At 44.9% G+C, this 18,256-nt stretch overlaps 1 protein-coding gene across 8 annotated transcripts in view; it reads right to left on the bottom strand.

The window, feature by feature from the left end:
• huwe1 (HECT, UBA and WWE domain containing E3 ubiquitin protein ligase 1) overlaps positions 1-18,256 on the bottom strand; it is a 276,367-nt gene that overhangs the window by 160,233 nt on the left and 97,878 nt on the right. For all 8 annotated transcript variants that reach the window (XM_059949617.1, XM_059949621.1, XM_059949618.1 and 5 more), the window contains 4 exons: positions 15,147-15,253; positions 11,930-12,107; positions 9,673-9,764; positions 5,777-5,997 (listed from right to left, as the gene is read on the bottom strand). In XM_059949617.1, the coding sequence (XP_059805600.1) occupies positions 5,777-5,997; positions 9,673-9,764; positions 11,930-12,107; positions 15,147-15,253 (598 nt within the window). The remainder of the gene's footprint in view (positions 1-5,776; positions 5,998-9,672; positions 9,765-11,929; positions 12,108-15,146; positions 15,254-18,256) is intronic.

The raw sequence follows: 18,256 nt of genomic DNA, 5'->3' as shown, positions 1-18,256 counted from the left end.
CACCGCATCATATCACCCCCGATCTGTCAATTCAGTCAGTCTGCTCTTGGTGGAGGCCCATCCACAGATTACCCTGCACAGGTGTGACCACGTCTTACACAGATAAACAAGATCATGGCCAGAAGACCACTTCTCTGTACTGGTCTGACCATGTCGCACACTCTTGGGGTCCTTAGCTCAACATCCACAAGAACATGAGAGCAGAATTTGTCCATTTAGCCCAACAAGTCTGTTCCAGCATCTTATCATGGTTGGTTAATAATGCAACTTACTGCAAACTAAGCTCTTGTGCTCGATTAATCTCTGCAACGACACGGCACCTTTTAACATAACAAAATAGACAACTGGGTATCATCAGTAGTTTTCTCTCCCCAAACACCATCTTTTCTCAAAACCACCTTGAAGGAATTAAATCTAAAAATTGCTTATGCTCCTGCCTTTCGCCAGCAATCAACACCGTCCTGGGTTCCACACATAATGCAGAGCTTAATGCATTGTCATTCCTACCTTAAGTGACGTAAACCAGGGGATTGGAGCCACATGTTAACGGCTTTCATGACATAAATGGGACCTGGATGCTGCCACTCCAGAGCACCAGGACATCAGTGCCAGAGACAAATGAGGTACACTCAGTAGGTTCAGGAGTGGTCTCCTGCTACTGCAGCCTATCCACTTCAAGGTTTGACATGTTGTGTATTCAGAGATCCTCTTCTACACATCACTGCTGTAACCTGTAGTTATTTCAGCTGTCAACTTCATGTCAGCTTGAACCAATCTAGCTATTTTCATGAACAAGATGCTTTCACAAACAGAACTGCCGCTCACTGGATGTTTCTGTGTTTCCTACACATTTCACTATAAAGTCTCGAGACTGTTGTGCGTGAAAATCCCAGGAGATCAGCAATTCCTGAGATACTCAAACAACCCCGTCTGGCATCAACAAATCATTTCATGGTCAAAGTCACTTAGATCACATTTCTTTCCCATTCAGATGTTTAGTCTGAACAAATGAACCTCTTGACCAAGTCTGCATGCTTTTATGCACTGAGTTGCAGTCAAATGATTGGTTGATTAGATATTTGTATTAGCGAGGTGTACAAATGGTCACTGAGTGCATAGTGTACTCCTGCAACTTGTTGCACATGGTGGTCCATGCTCTTACAGTGACTGCACTGCAATGGGCATCCACCTGGCTCTGCGGCGTTCTGAAGTCGTGTCTGGTGCATGCGGTCAGCAGGTGCCTCAATCCAAATCCCAGGATAAAGCTTTATCAACTTTAAACACATCAGTGTAGTCGAAGGGGTTAACAAAGGCAGCTAGGGACGAGGGGAACTGTTTCCTCCTCGTTTTTATTCCAAAGCAATGCTGGCACGGGTTCAGAGAAAGAACTTCAGCCAAAATCCAGTAGCGAGTGGCAAAGCCAACTTCATGGGGATGGGGGGGGGGGGGGGGGGAGGGGGGGTGTGGAAAAGGAAGAAGTGAGGGTAGTGAAGGAGGAAGTAATCAACAATGAACAGCTAAACAGGTTAGAGGAATAATTTGACTCTGAGAATACTGAAGGTCTGAAACTCAGAAAATGAAGGCAAGAACTGAAAACTTTACAAATGCAATAAAATTAAACTCAAGCTAGTACATGGCAACACATATGTACTTGTGAATCAGTGAATATATATACAGAACCACTTTAAAGGACTCTCCAATTCATGTACAGTTTTCTTCTTTTGCGCATTGGCGGTTTGTCAGTTATAGTATCTGTAGTTTTTCATGATTTCCATTGTATTTCTTTATTTTCCTGTAAAAGCCTGCAAGAAAATGGATGTCAAGGTACTGTATGCATGCTAAACTTCGATAATAAATTTAGTTTGAAAGTTGAAATAATTCAGCATTGGGAAGTGGGATTAACCACAGGAGATTTGTCAAATGGGCTCTTGCTGCACCCCACAGTAATGCTATTCAGAAAGGGTTGCTCTTTAGCAAACCACACTGCAGAGCCACAAAGAGATCGCTCCTCTGCTCAAAGCTACATCTTTCACAATACCTCACCAGAAAAGGGAAAGCACTTGACTTTCAAGTGAAGTCCACTGAAAGGGCTGCACATTCACCTCAGTGCACTGATGTGATGAATGATCTGTATGGTCAACTCTGCAGCACAAAGCTTTCCACTGTAACATGGGACATATGACAATAAATCCCAAAATGTCAGTTGTCCAATTCCCACAGATTGTGCCTGATCTGCATTTCATGTGACCTCCACAACAATAAATTGATTTAATTCCAGGTTCTAGCTCTTTACTGATTACACCTCCCCTCACAGTGATATCGACTGCAACAGCTACACAAGTGCAACACCACTACGTGAGTGCAAAAACCTGAAGAGTTTTTGAGGAGTTTTCCCTGTGGAAAGTGCAGATAATTGCATGGTGGGCAGGAGGAGGATGGTGGGGGCATAGAGGGATGAAAAGTTCTAAGTAAATTTATTATCAAGGTATAATAAATGTCACCATACACTTCTGACATTCATATTCTTGTGGGCATTCATGACAGAAATACAATACAATCAATTAAAAAGACTGAAAAACAACTAATGCACAAAAGACAAACCCTACAAATACAAAAAATAATAATAAATTAATAACACTGAGAATATGAGCTGTGAAGTTCTTGTAAGTGAATGCACAGGTTGTGGAATCAGTTCAAAGTTGAGGTAAGTTATCCACGCTGGTTCAGGAGCCTGATGGTTGAGGATAATAACTGTTCTTGAACTTGAACCTGATGGTATGGGGCCTGAGCCTCCTCTACCTGCTTCCAGATGCCAGAAGAGAGCATGGCCTGGGCAGTGGGGGGGTCCTTAATGATGGCTGCTGCTTTCTTGTGGCAGCACTTCAAGTAGATGTGCTCAACGATGGCAAAGGCTTTTACTTGCGATGGACTGGGCTGCATCTACTACTTTTTATGAGGCATTTCCATTCTTGGGCGTTGGTGTTTTGATACCAGGGCATGATACAACTAGTTAGAAAATATGAAAAAGTCAACCCCTTTTAAAAGGTTATTCTGGAAACTACTGCACACTGTTGCTGGAGGTCATTCTAACACTACAATTAAATTCTGACGCAACAAAGAGGCGGAGATAGGGTTGACAGCCTTAGTAAAAATGTCAAATACCATAGAGCACACCAGCTCTTACACTTGTAACAGAAGGAAACTTAAAAGGTTAAACGTAGGACAAGTTTTTCTTTACGCAAAGGGATGGGTGCCTGGAACACCCTGCTCGGGGTGAGAGTGGAAGTAGATACGATGGTGGCATTCAGAGGATTTTACACAGAATCAGACTTATTATCACTGATGAATACTGTGAAATTTGTTGTTTTATGGTGGCTATACAGTGCAAGTCATAAAAAATTATTTCCAAATGGATACTGCTTTCACGACAATGTGGACAGGCTTGTGCCATGATGAAGCTGGCTATGTCTGCAACTTCCTGCAGTTTTTTCTTCCCTGAACCTGTGCATCGACTCCTCTAGACCCAAAAGTGATGCAATGTGCAAGGAATAGAGGGATTTGTACCACATGCTGACCCTGGTCCTGCACCTGGCTGAAGGCTGTGACGTGCCATTAAAATTGGCAAATTGGTGTATTAATGGCACAGGAACTGAGGTACACTGAAACAAACCATGTCCAACAGAGTACTGATGTACTGAGGGAAAAATCTTGAAACTAACATGCAGCTATCAGCCACTGCGCAACATTGTACAGGAACTCGGCCAACATATCGTGTCAATCATTATCACTGTACCGTTACGAGGGCAGAGTTGGTCATTTGGCTTTTTGAGCTTCCTCCAGCATTCAAGATTATAGTAGATTCCCCTCCACGAGCACCATTTTCTACAATTGAGGACCCAAACCATCCAGGACATGGCCGATTCTCATTACTGCCATCAGAGAGGAGGTACAAAAACCTGAAGACCCACACCCAACTGTTTTAGAAATGTCTTCTACCCGTCTGCCATCAGACTTCTGAACGGTCCATGGACGCTACCTCACCCTTTGCCCTCTTTTTGCATTTTTTTAAAAATATATTTCTTACTGTAACTTACTGTCATCTATGCATTGCACAGTACTGCTGCCACAAAACAGCAAATTTCCCAACATGTCAGAGACAATAAACCCATCCTGACTCTGAGATGCTGCCAGTCTGCTGAGGGTTTCAAGCATTTTCCCATCTTCTGCAACTGGCCAACTTCCAATGAATACTAAATAGAAACCTGACGTGTAATTCACTACCCGTCTGTGTAGTTGGCTTGCAAGCGGTGATGTGAAGCAAATTTATGGATCATGAATCCACGAACAGTACTTCACTCTTTGCCCTACTGATTTTTTTTATTTCTTACTGTAACTTGCAGCAAATTTCTATGTATTGCACTGTACTGTTGCTGAAAACAACAAATTTCACAGCATTTTCAGAATCCAACCTAACTGATTTCCTTCTCTTTTTCAATAAACCAATAACCAAGCCTTCACGGTCATGCCAGGGAGAGAATATTTTAGTTCACTAACCTCTCAATCCAATTTCCCCTCATTTCAAGACTACTGCCAATTCCAAAACTGATCCCTAGCACTTCATCCAGGGAAAACATCCTCCCTAGATCTGGCCCCTGAACTTCAAGAAACTCATTCACAAACTCAAGGGATGATAAATGTAGACTGCTCAAGCTCTCATACTGTAATCCACCTCCCCAGAACTAATTAGCACTACACCACCATCTAAACTATGCACAACACTCCAGTTGTGGTCCCATCAGTGCCCGCCCAAATGCATTAATACTTCCTCATTCCTATGTCAAATCTTCTTGTGGTAAAGGTCAGAATGCTCTTGTGGCTGTCAACGACCACAGCCTGAGGAGTGCTGGGAACAGCCCACAAAAGCGTTGTCAGGCTTCTGGCACCAACATAGACTGCCCACAACCTACTAACCCTAACTTGTATGTGTTTGAAATGTGGGAGGAAAACCATGCGGTCACGGGAAGAAAGCACAAAGCCCTTACACACATCAGCAGAAATTGAAATCTGATCATGGATCACTAGCTGCACAATAGTGCTGCCACATTTGGTGGGTTGGCCATTATTAGCCGGGGAAATTGAGTTCAAGATCCATAAGGTAGTTTTTTAATGGTTGAGAGTATTTTGTTCAATTCTGGGTACCTCATTATAGGAAGGATGTGGAAGCTTTAGAGAAGGTGCAGAGGAGATACTGGGAACATTTTATGAAGAAAGGAAGAAAGGATGAGTAAGCTAGGGGTTTCCGCTTTGGAGCATTGATAGAACAGTATAACATGATAAGAGACACGGACAGAGTGGACAGTCAGTGATTTCTTCCCTGAATGAAAATGATTAATATTGGGGAGGGGGGGGAGCTTTCTGAGGGGACTTGTGGAAAGTATAGCAGGGATGTCAGAGATTGCATGAAACAAGCCCCCAAGAGTAGTGATAGATATATTTGGGACATGGGTGGAAGGGAAGGGTTGGATTAATCACAGAGTAGGTTGAGCATTGTAAATCAGAGAGCCTGTACTGTGCAGTAGTGACCCATGTTCTGTGTTTTAATACTCCCCTCACTGTGGATACAGCAGTAACACAAGTGGAAAGTGAATGCTGTCTGGGCTTAGGGTCGCTCTGTTGGCTGAATGACCTACACAATGCTTCAGTGTTTTATGTTTAACACACCCCTCCCCAACCGCGGATATAGCATGAACACATGGCTCTGTCCATGGGAACTCACTGCTGGCTGGGCTCAGGGTCACTCTGTTGAGCAGCCATGCTGCTGCTGAAGCTCTGCATGGCCTGTACTTCTTCCTCCTCCTCGTCTTCACTGGAAGCCTCCTCGGCAGCGTGGTTGGATCTGGGGGGCGGAGCGCTCGCAGTCCCGTCTGCCTTCTGGATGGAGGGCTTCTGGCAGATGTACTTGGGGTCTCTTCCCAGGTTGCAGATTTCTTCCAGCAGCTGAAGAACAAGAGGAGTTGTTTAAGACAGAAAAAACACACAGCCCTTCCCACACACCATCCCAGAGTGAGGTAACATCCCATCCAGACCACATCCATAACAACATAAAACACAACAACAGAATTAGGCCATTCTGCCCAGCAAGACTGCTGCACCATTCCATCATGGCTGCTTTATTATCCCTCTCAACCTCATTCTGCCTTCTCCCCATAACCTTACTAACCATGAATCTATCAACCTTGGCTTTTAATATGCCCAATGCCATCATCTCCAGAGCCCCCTTGTGGCAATGAACTCCAGATTCACTGCGATCTGGCTAAAGAAATTCCTCCACTCTGTTCTGAAGGAACTTCCCTTATATTCTAAAGTTGTGACCTCTGATCCTATAACTCCCCTCATATTGGAAACATCCTGCAACATCTATTCTGTCTAGATCTTTCAACATTTAGCAGGTTTCAATCAGGACCCCCCCACCCCCCAAGAATGACATAGTGCCCGACACTTGAAAAAACAACTGGAGGACACGATGGCAGTGGGCAGTGAGAGGGGACATTGCCAAACTGGACTGAGTCACACGACCTCTCACTGTGCTCTGACCGTTCTGGGGTTTGCCAACAGCTCGGCAACCTGCGTTCAGGTTTTTGGTTTCATGTGAAAATGAGTTGCCTGAGCTGAGTAGGTTGGACTGGAAACCTGCAATGGTGGTGGTGGTGGGGGGGGGGGCTCCTGAGTGATTCTCACCCTGACCAACACGTTAACCCAGCTGTCAAAGGACTGAGGAACGCCATTAACATCCTCTCCTCACTCTCCAGCAGAATCAGCATTCTAGAGTGCAGGAGAATGAGGGGAGATGAGATAGAGATTAAAAATTATGGGGGATATAGATATAGTAAAAGTAAGTAGGTGTTTATTTTCCCCTGAGGTTGGGTGAATCTGAAACTAGAAATGAAAGGTTTAAGGTGAAAGATAGTAGCTGTTGGTTTGATTGAGAGGTTTGAATGGGAGAGGTTTGGAGGGCTATGATCCAGATGTCGATCAATGGGACTAAGCAGAGTGAATGAGCTGAAGGACCTGTTTCTGTGCTAGTGCTCCATCCCTCGATGGTTCCCAGACAGGAGTTTTTGGGAAAGGATGAATAGGTTAGAACTTTATTCCCTGAAGGGTAGGAGAACGAAGGGAGATTTGACAGAGGTATACAAAATTTTGAGAGGCATAGAGTAAATGCAAACAAGCTTTTTCTTACATTTGGTGAGACTAGATCAGAAGCGAGGTGCGAAAGGAGAAAGATTTAAAGTGCATCTGAGGGGGAACTTCTTCACTCAGAGGGTGGTGAGAGTGTAGAACAAGCTGCCAGCAGATTTCAGCATTTAAAAGATGCCAGGATAAGCAAATGGATAGAGGGATATGGGAGAGTTAGGTTGCAGGCCTGTTTTGATGGGACAAGGCAGAATAGTTCGGCACAGACCAGTTGGGCTAAAGAGACTGTTTTTAAGCTGGAGTGCTCACACTGACTCAATGGAGGGGGATTCCTTATTGCTGGTGACAGAACACTGGGATTTCCTGTCCAAAACCCCTGTAGAAAGGGGCATTCCACTGTAACCATAGACAACAACTGTGACACAGTGGGAGCAAATACTTATTACAACGTTTGAGGCACACTCAGTAAAAATTCCAGGGGCTGCATGGACCAGTGGCCCAGATGCGCGTCGACGGGACGAGGCAGAGTAACAGTCCGGCGTGCACTACCTGGACTAAAAGATCCGTTTCTGTGGTGTCGTGCTCTACAAACTAGCCACGGAAGAGCCTTCCAAAAATAAGCTCATTTTCATAAAACTACAATGGACTAGCACCCTTGAGACGTGGGTGGTGCTGGACAAGCTGGCTTTCCTGACTAATGGGAAGTTATTCTATTCAAATCTCACTCTTATTTCACCTTGCACAACAGGACAATAAATTGCTTGGTGAAGTTGAAAGGAATGAGGAAAGCAGAAGCAAATGACCCCATAGATGCCATGCAGTCAAGGTGGTGTATGGTGTGCTGTTCTTCATGAGAAGTGGCAGATGGAGCTCAACCCAGAAATATGTGAAACTGTTCACTTTGGAAGGTCAAGTCTGAAGGCAGGGATAACCGTAGGATTCTCTGCAGTGTGCAGGAATAGAGGGGTTCTGGGGTCCTCTCAAACTTGACGTTCAAACTGACAGGTGGTTAAGAGTACGTATGTTGCGTTGTCCTTCACATCTCAGGCTTTGAGTTAGTGTTGCACTCTATGAAACTTCGGCTGGACCATTGCGTTCAGTCCGGTTCATATTGCAGTAGGACAGACGTGCAACTTGTATAGATTGTGCAGAGGAGATTTACCAAAACACTGTCTGGGTTAGAGAGCACGCCTGGAGGAGGACGACAGGCATGGAGGTGTAAGATAAGAGGTATAGAGTGGACCGCCAGTGTCTTTTCCCAGGGCAGCAATGGCCAATACAAGAGGGCATCCATTTAAGGTGAATTGAGGAAAGCTGAGGGGAGGTGGATACCTGGAAAGCGATGCTGGGGATAGTGGTAGAGGCTGATAGAATAGGGGTATTTAAGAGACACTTAGATAAAGAGAGGGTTATGGATTGTGTAGGAGAGAAGGGTTAGATTGATTATAGAATAGGTTTATACAGATTGGCTTAACAGCTTGGATCAAAGGGCCTGTACCATGTTCTAAACCAGATATTAAACAATTAGGATTTTGAAAACTGGGACACTAAATTACAAACGCCTACCTCAGTGACACTGCTACGTACTTTCACCACCGTGAACACAGCTTTTAATACTCTTTACTTTTAGTTGTTCTTTATCAGTTTATAAGCATCTAATGCCGTTCATTACATTACTGTGGAGGTTGGTTACCACATCGAGTATTCTTTCTGAAATCAACAACAGATATCTGTTGAATTAGGATCCCTTTGTGATCAAGACTTTATTTTATTTTCTTCCAGAACTGATTAAAATCAATCCCGCAACTGCTTTTTATTTCTGATTACTCTTCCCATACCAAATTACAGATTTGCATACAAGAAAAGGCCACCAGCCCATCAAGCCTCTGCTGGCTCACAGAGAAATCACGCTCCCCAATTTTGCCTGGATCCTATCTCTTCCATCCCCGGTCGATGTAAACCTGTCAGATTCTATCCCTCACACACACTGGCCAATTAACCTCTGTTGGATTAGGGGGTAAAATTGTTATAACAAGGTGTTTCCTTATAGTTTGCCCTTCTATCCCTGCTTATAATTTTTATATAATCACCTATATACAACATACAAATTGTCCAGTAAATTTTCTAATTATTGTAATATAGCTGACTATATTCTGTATTTCTGCACATGCACGGCACTTGATTGTTTCATTAGAATTTTATCTCTACTCTGACTGTGAGCCAACTATAACTTATTTTCCTTTACCTTTTCCTGATTTGTTCTTTGTTCCTATAACCTTTAAGATTTGTACCTCTTTCATGATTTGCAAAGAACCTCAGGATCAATCTCACTAGATGCAACAGTTTCCAGCTGGCACGTCTTTGGGATGCAGGAGGAAGCCAGAGCACGGAAGAACATACACAATACATACAGATGGAACTGGAAATCGGGATTGTACTGGTCATGCCACTTTGACAGCTTCGACACAAATCACGCACCTTTATGATTGCTGTAGTGGCATCAGTCTTCAGAGTTGGTTGGTGTCTCATCAGTTCATCCACGGCACTGCCAAGGTTGGATGCCGTATCACCTGTGCAAGGATTTCAACAGTACTTACTAAAGAAAGTGCTGAATGATATTACTGGCTAAGTTAATCATAACTAGCCTCTCCTCTTCCCACTCCCCCCTCTCTCATCCCTCCCAACTCTCCTTCTCACTGCACTCTCCCCACCCTTTTCCCCATCCTCTTCCCCCTCCACCTTCCTGTCCCTCACCCTCTCCTCTCCACCCCAACCTCCTCCACTCCCACCTCGCCCCTTCACTCCCTCCCCTGTGCCACTCCCCACTCCCTCTCTCACCCTGCTCTCCCCACTCCCTCAACCACTTCACCCTCCTCTCGTCACTACCCCTCTTCCCATCAGCCATGACCGTGATGTCAGAGAGCCAGCTGCCGGAGGTTGTGACCCCCCCCCCCAAAGGAAAAAAATCAGTTAATCATAACTAGAAGTAAAGAAATTGCTAAATGGTGACTCTTTTGCTTGCATCTTCAGAAACAGCTCTATCTTTAATATCTTTATTTTTCCCTTTCAGGGTTCTTTTCAAGACCCTGACCTGGAGTTACATGCTGACTTCGGTTCTTTGCGGGAATGGGACCTGCTCTCGGGGTTTTAGGATTGGCCGTTGTTTGGCATGCCAAAGGTTCAGTCTGAGAGTACGGCTCAGATGTGGAGGCCTAAAATCTCAGGGCTCTGGAGACAGGCGGATCAAGAGTCGGTGTCACAGCAGGGACCCGTGTGTCATCGTGGGAGTCAGAAAATCTACTGCTGTGTGCCCAAAGATCCGGGATCTTTGCGATCTTCAGGCACAGAACTCAAACAAAACAACATAACAGAGTTTTAACATCGTAAACCAGCAAGTTGTTTGTTATGTCTCTCCACTTGCTGGGGGAAAACGGAGACATCCCTTCTTCCTTATTAGGGAGAGAGAGAACCTGTGGTATGCCAAATGCTGGGTGAAACGCGAAGTCTTTGGGGTAATTGCAAGTCTGCATATTTGCTACTGCTTTGCTCATGCTTGAATGCTCGGTGGTGGTGCTGATGCCTATTTTTTGCCAGTGGGGGGAGCTGGGGGAAACTTTGGGGTTTTTACGTTTAACTGTCGTTCGTGCTTTGGGGCACTCCTCTATGTTCATGGATGTTTGTGAAGAAAAAGCATTTCAGGATGTGTATTACATACATTTCTCTGACATTAAATTGGACCTTTGAACTACCTTTGCATCACCACCATGCTGTGCACAAGGAACATGCCTCCATCCTTAGCTGGAAATATATTGCTGTTCCTTCACAGTGTTCAAAGTCTTAGATAATTACAAGACCACAAGACAGAGGGACAGAATTAAGCCATTCGGCCCACTGGGTCTGCACCACCAGTCCCTTCATGGCTGATTTATTTTCCCTCTGAACTCCACTTTTCTGCCTTTGCTGTAACTTTTGATACCCTTCCTAATAATGGCTGAGTGGCGGTGTGGAGATATGGCTCTACCAAAGGGGGTGTAAGGCGCTCCTAACCTCCAGTAGGCTGCAAGTCACCCTTAGGCAAGGTGTGGAACCTGTTTAGCCCCCAATCAGCATCACATGAAGCCATGGGGGCAGACAGTGGATGCTGCTGGTGCACATTATAGTCCTGGTTATGTCAGGTAGACAATCTAAGAAGAGTATTGATAATCAAGAACCTATCAAAGCCCTTCATGATAGGCTGTCCCACATGGCCAGCTTGTAGAAGTGTCCGGAGGGAGCACCCAGGGAACAGTGGCCATAAAAGATTAAACGTGAACTCTATATGAATGAAATGTGTCATTTGCACCAAATCAACGAGGTCTGTGCTAGGCAGCCTGCACTTCCAATGCCAAAACAGCACTGTCCACAACTCACTAACGCTAACCCATACACCTTTGGAATGTGGGAGGAAACCGGAGCACCCAGAGGCAGCCCATGCAGTCATGGGGGGAAATGGACAAATTCCTTACAGGTAGCAGCAGGAATTGAATCCCGATTGGTGGTAGCAGGTGCAAAGCGTGACACTAATCACATTACCATTGAATTTAGTTAGAAATGTACAGAGTTATAGAAAGAGGCAAGGTTGGTCTTCGAGTCACAGACTTAGAAGACCAATTTCAATATAGTAAAAGGACACACCCCAACCCCTGAATGATACGCTACTAAACAGCTTGGAACCGGGGAGAAGAGCAACACTGACCTAGGGGATCCGAACTTCGGCGCCTCCTCATCGCGGGCAGGTAATCAGGGGACAGCAGCACCTTGAAGAGTCGCTCAAAGGGCTGACATTGCACGAAAGACTGCAGCCCACGAGCATTCAGGCACAGCGCGCTGAAAACATTTGGCAGGGAACCCAGAACTTCACGGGTTGCAGGCACCTGAGGAAATAAATAGAACATTAGGAAGAATGGTCTGGTTTTATTACTGTTTGATGCCCAATTTCCCTTCAAAATCAGAGGGGCTCTTGAATTGGAATTGGTTTATTATTGTCACATACATCAAGCTACAGGGAAAAAGCTTGTCCTGCATGCTGTTCATAGAGATCAATTCATTCCACAGGCCAGTGGGGTAGTACAAGGTAAAAGCATCAACAAAATGCAGAGGGGGGGGTAAAATGGGGGGGGGGGGGGGTTGTAGTTACAAAGAAAGCATGACAGCAGCTATATTGCATTGAGGAAATTTGGTATGTCACCTAAGATATAGGCAATCTCCATACATGTACCGAGAACAGCATTGTAACTAGCGACAGCACTGTTGGTATGGGGGAGGGGCCACTGCATAGGATCAAAACAATCTACACAAAATGTCAACTCAGACAGCTCCATCATGGGAAACTAGCCTCCCCAGCAACAAGGACACCCTCAAAAGGCAAGGCCTCAAAAAGGCAGCATCCATCTTAAGGACTACCATCACCCAGGCCCACTTCTCTGCTACCATCTCTGGTGATACAGGAGCATGAAGGAGCACACTCAACAGCTTCTTCCCTTCATCATCATATTTCTGAATGGACAAGGAACCCATAACACCACCTCACTGTTTTGCTCTCTTTTTGCATTACTGACTTATCTTTTAAAAAAAATAAATCTGTACATCTTTTGTAATTGATGGTTTATTTATGTACTGCATTGTACTGCTGTTGCAGAACAGATGTCACAACATATGTCAGTGATAATAAATTTGATTCTGAAAGATCAAAACAAGTTAGATTGTGAGGTCAAGAGTCCATCCTATTGTATTAGAAGACCATTTAATAGTGTTGTAACAGCGGGTTAGAGGCTGTCCATGTGCACTCAGGATTTTGTATCTTCTGCCTGATGGGGAGGGGAGAAGAGAGAATGGGTATTGGATAAAGTCTTTGACTGTGTCAGCTGTGTTGCTGAGTCAGCGGGAAGTGTAGACAGAGTTTATGGAAGTCCTGAGTTGCATCTCAGATAAGATGGTGCCAGAGTGTATTTGTTGCAAGCTGTTCTCTTGAAAGCAAACAAAGAGCATTTGCATTGGGTAGAGCTGATAAACAAGAGGCCAGAGATTTTAGGTCAAATTGACAAACCAGCTGAGGTGGAAAAATTGTTATAAATTGCCAATGCTTGAAATTTAAAGTAAAAACCAAAAATCTTCAGGTCTGTTTCAACCGTTTCTCTCCCACAGATGTAGCCAGACCCAATGAATAGCTCCCAACGTTCCCCCGTTTTTATTTGAAACAAGGAAGAGAGAAGGACTTCAGATCTGAGAGAAGCAGTTTCTAGGGATGAGTGGGTGGGGCGGTGGATTCCATGAATTCTTGACAGGATAACTAGTGAAAGGATTGAAAGTGGAAATACCCATGCAATGCAAGGGAATGAAATTCAGTACTTAACTTGTGGAGGTACTTGGATGAATGAGAGCAAGGGAGTTAAAGAGAAGATAAATATAAACATTAGCTTCATGGGAAGAAAGGAATCCAGTTATCCTGATGGAGCCCTAATTACATACATTGGTCTAGTCATAGTGAAACAACAATGAAACAGACTCTTCAGCACACCTGGTCCATGCCATCCAAGATTACCATCTAAACTAATCCCATTTAACACATATCCCTCTGAACTTTCCCTGTCCAACGTTTAAGATTAAATTAGCTTTATTTGTCAGATGTACATCGAAACCTACATTGAAATACACCGTCTGCGTCAACAGCCACAGTCCGAACATTTGCCGGGGACAGCTTGCAAGTGTCGCTAAGCTTCTGGGTCCAATATAGCATGCCCACAACTGATTTAACCCTAACGCCTATGTATTTTTAGTAAATGTGGGAGGAAACCGGAGCAACCAGAGGAAAGTCACACAGTCACAGGGATAATATACATACTCCTTAATGACAATGGTAGGAAATGAACCCTGACAGCTCGTGCTGTAAAGCTGTAGGATATGGAGAGGGTGTTTCCTATGGTGGGGAAGTCTAGGACCGAGGACACAGAATTCTTTAGAACAGAGATGAGGGGGGATTTCTGTGGCTAGAGTGTACTGGATCTGTGTAATTCATTGTCACAGATAGTTGTGTAGGCCAAGTTGTTGGGTATCTGTAAAGCAGAGGTTGACAACAAAGGTTACAGGGAGAAGCAGGAAAATGGTATTGAGAGGAATAATAAATCAACCGTGATGGAATGGCAATGCAAACTCAATGGGCCAAATTAGCTGATTCTGCTCCTATGTCTTATGGCAGGACTTCCCAACCTTGGTTAATAGTAGTGGTCCGTGGCAAAAAAAGGGGTTGGGGACCCCCGCCTTATGACAGCAATCATGCAGGTCTTGGCCACCTTCACCAACAGGCCAACATTACTGCAATTAGCATTTCAGAGATGGTTTAAGAATGGTGAAGCCTAGGAAGGATGGGCTACCTCAGCAAAGAGATGATAATAGCTAGATGGTAGTCCTACATCCATATTTTTTTTTGAACTGAACAAGCAAACATATTCGACACAACAAGTGCAAAATCCTAGGGCTTTGGGTGGGTGAAGCAGTCTGAACACTGTCACTCCTGCTTCACTACATGCTCACTGGGGATCCATCAAAGGGTTAGGACACGCTCACTGTGGAGCCTTGAAGGATCAGAGGCTTCTCTTGTAGACAGATTTGTATACAAGCATGCCCTTCATTTCCTGCTGGCCATTTTGATTTCAAAGCTGTTTTATTTTCCCCTAGTTTGTCAAACTAACCCAGGCTTGTCACGGTGTAGGAAGGGCTAGTATCAGAAGTGAGAAGTTTCCATTCTAGGCTTGTGGAAATTAGAGGCAAGGAAGAAGGGCTAAAGTACATTTGGAACAGAGCTGTGACACGGTGAATCCTGTGGGGCAAGGGGTGACGATGGCAGAAGTGCAGTACTTTGCACAAGGAGAGAGGGGACAGTCGGATGCAACCATAAGAGGGACGCGATGACTCACGTCTTTTATCAGCAGAGCGTGGAGCATAACATCCGTCAGTCCATTATCCTGGAGTGAGGACAACAGCGAAGGCTCTTGGAAGACAAACACTGTCACCACTTCTGTGGCTGTTAAGCAGGAGGGAAAAAAAATCAAATCAGAATTACAACACACTAGCGCCTCAACACATTGTTCAAACGAGCAACCGGCTGATGGAAGAACGCAAAAGGTAATTCACATCTTTTTTGCGTCCGAAAGAAAAACATCTTTCGCTCCTAAGAGGTTAGCTTTTTGTCACATGTACACGAAAACATACAGTGAAATGCATTGTTTGGGCCTAATCAAATCAGCAAGGATTGTGCTGGGCAGCTCATGTCACCATGTCTTCGGGGTCAACATAGCATGCCTACAATTCACTAACCCTAACCCGTATGTCTGGGGAAACGTGGGAGGAAACCAACGCACCAGAGAAAACGCATGCGATCACGAGGTGAAAGTACAAACTCTTTGCAGACGGCAGGGGGGTCTGAACTCTGATTGCTGGCACTGTAAAGCATTAGGTTAGTCGCTATGCTATTGTCCTGCTCAGTTTATTGCCATATACACCAAGATAAATTAAATTCCTTGCTCACATGACTTTCGCAAGCTACACAATGCACATAGTAACAAGAAATACAACTGAACGATGCCTCTCCAAAGTGGTGCAGTGACAACGAAGGAATAACCAAGAGGTTGAGATAAGGGTGGTCGTATCGCCAGGAGGGGAATGTGGAAGAGGTGACTGAAAGGAATGGGGAAAAAGCTGTTCTGTAGTCCAGTAGTCAGGCTTCCCATGCTCCTGTATCTTCCCCCAGGGAGTGGGACAGAGAGAAAAGGGAATGGCATCATCAATGTTACAGTTTGTTATCCCTCCTTCAACTAATTAAGGCTGAAGGACAAGTTGGGGGGAAGAAGGGACCTAGACTGCAGCTCAACACAACACTTATGAAAGCTCAGTTCCCCCTCAAGAGTGGCAGGTGGTAAAGACTGCAGAGATTTCCAACTCACTTCAACATGCAAACATCTGGCTTGGGATACTGTATGATTACATTCCAATGTTAACAGTTACATTCGGTGATCAAAGTCCGAGAAGCAAGTCAGGGAGTTCATTCAATGTAACAAACAAAAAATGGGGGAGGAAGTCAGGCTACAACTGTGGAGGAAGGGAAGGAGGCCGAAACCAGATTAAGTGATGAGAGCAGAAGGAACCCAAACTGGCAGGTGATAGGTGAGACAAGGTAAGATGGCGGATGGAGGAGATGAAGTGAGGTGAGAGGAGGTAGGCGGAAAAAGTAAAGTGCTGAAGAAGAAGGAATCTGAAAAGAGAGGAGAATGAAACGTGGGAGAAAGGCAAGGAAGAGTGGCAGCAGAGGCAGGAGATAAGAATGGGTAAGAGAGGAACCAGAGTGGGGAGGTGGGGGGGGCAGAGGTGGCAAAGAAATAACAAGTTAGAAACAACAATGTTCATTAAATGGCTGTGGAATGTCACCGATACAGGTCCCAGAGCTGTGCTAAACTTCTAACCTACTCTATGATCAATCTAACCCTTCCCTCCCATATAGCCCTCTATTTTTCTAATATCCATGTGCCTACTAATATACCTGCCTCCTCCACCACCTCTGGCAGCATGTTCCATGCACCCACCGCTGTGTTTAAAACAAACCTCTGATATCCCCCACAGTTTCTTCCAAATCAGTTTAAATTATGCCCCTTCGTATTACTCATTTCCATGCTGGGAAAAAGTCGTTTTAACTATCCACTCAGTCGGCAGTTTGCCTCTTATCACCATGTGGACCTCTATCAAGTTGCCACTCAATCTCCTTCACTGCAAAGAGAAAAGGCCTGTCTCACTCAAACTTTCCTCATAACACATTCTCTCTAATCCCGACAGCATCCCAGAAAATCTCCTCTGCACCCTCTCTAATGCTCCTACACCTAGCAACCAGAACTGAACAAGACAGATCAAACCAGGGCTCTATAGAGTCCTGACGAAGGGTCTCGGCCCAAAACGTCAACAGTGCTTCTTCCTGTAGATGCCGCCTGGCCTGCTGCATTCCACCAGCATTTTGTGTGTGTTGCCTGAATTTCCAGCATCTGCAGGTTTCCTCGTGTTTGCCTCTGTAGAGCCAGAAAGATGGCAGTGCGCAGCAGCTTTTATGGGCTAACCAAAAATTCTTTTTTTTTATGATCACAAAACCCTGCTGGACATTTAAGAACTTAAAGTTCTGCAGGTCTACCCCATCGGCGAGTTGCTGGCAGCGAAACGAAAGGAGTTGGTCAGAGAGGTGAAGGAGTCAATGCGCAGTCCAACAGCAAGTGATCACTATTCTTATGAATGCGAGATCCGTTAATGTAGCCCGATTCACTTTTTTATTGGTGGACAGCGGGTTGAACAGCCGGCAAGCTGAGTGGCCTCGATTGCAGTGAGGACCTGACCTCAAGCAGTGGTACCACGTTTACAGCTGCCCTGGAGAGAGGAATTTGGATCAGGCGCACTCCACTGGAGTCCCGGGCAGTGTGGCACAGCGTCCATGCTGGACCTCCAGTGTTCACACAGCAGGGCATAATTTTAGCTGAAGACTGCTAGAAGCAACAATTATGGACAGAGGGTCTTGAGCTATATATGTTTCGTGTGACTGTATTTTACTGATATCTTATATGTGCTTTCTATTTATACCTGTTATATGTGCCTTGTGTGACTGTTGGCACTACATTTTACACCTTGGCTCCGGAGTAACGAAGTTTAATTTGGCTCTATTCATGTATGGTTGAATGACAAGTAAACTTGAACTTGGCCTTGAACTGCAACGTTACCATGTGGCTCTTGAACTCAATCCCCCAACTAATGAACACACCATAAGCCTTCTACCCTAACAGCTTGTGCTGCGACTTTGAGGGATCTATGGACATGGACTCCAAGATCCCTCTGGTCCTCCAAGCTGCTAAAAATCCTGTCGTTAGCCCCGTCTTCTGACTTCATGTTCGGCAGAAAGCTGTCCAGTTTTTGCTGAACTGCATTAGCTGAAGAGTTGCAAATGGAACAGAACAGCTCTTCTGACAGCAAGATCGCAGAATGGAAGTTAGTATCCTTC

This window comes from Hypanus sabinus, chromosome 24, assembly GCF_030144855.1.
Source record: "Hypanus sabinus isolate sHypSab1 chromosome 24, sHypSab1.hap1, whole genome shotgun sequence".
Taxonomy (NCBI): Eukaryota; Metazoa; Chordata; class Chondrichthyes; order Myliobatiformes; family Dasyatidae; genus Hypanus; species Hypanus sabinus.
The sequence above is the reverse complement of the archived record's forward strand: the minus strand, read 5'-3'. Positions and strand labels throughout refer to the sequence as shown.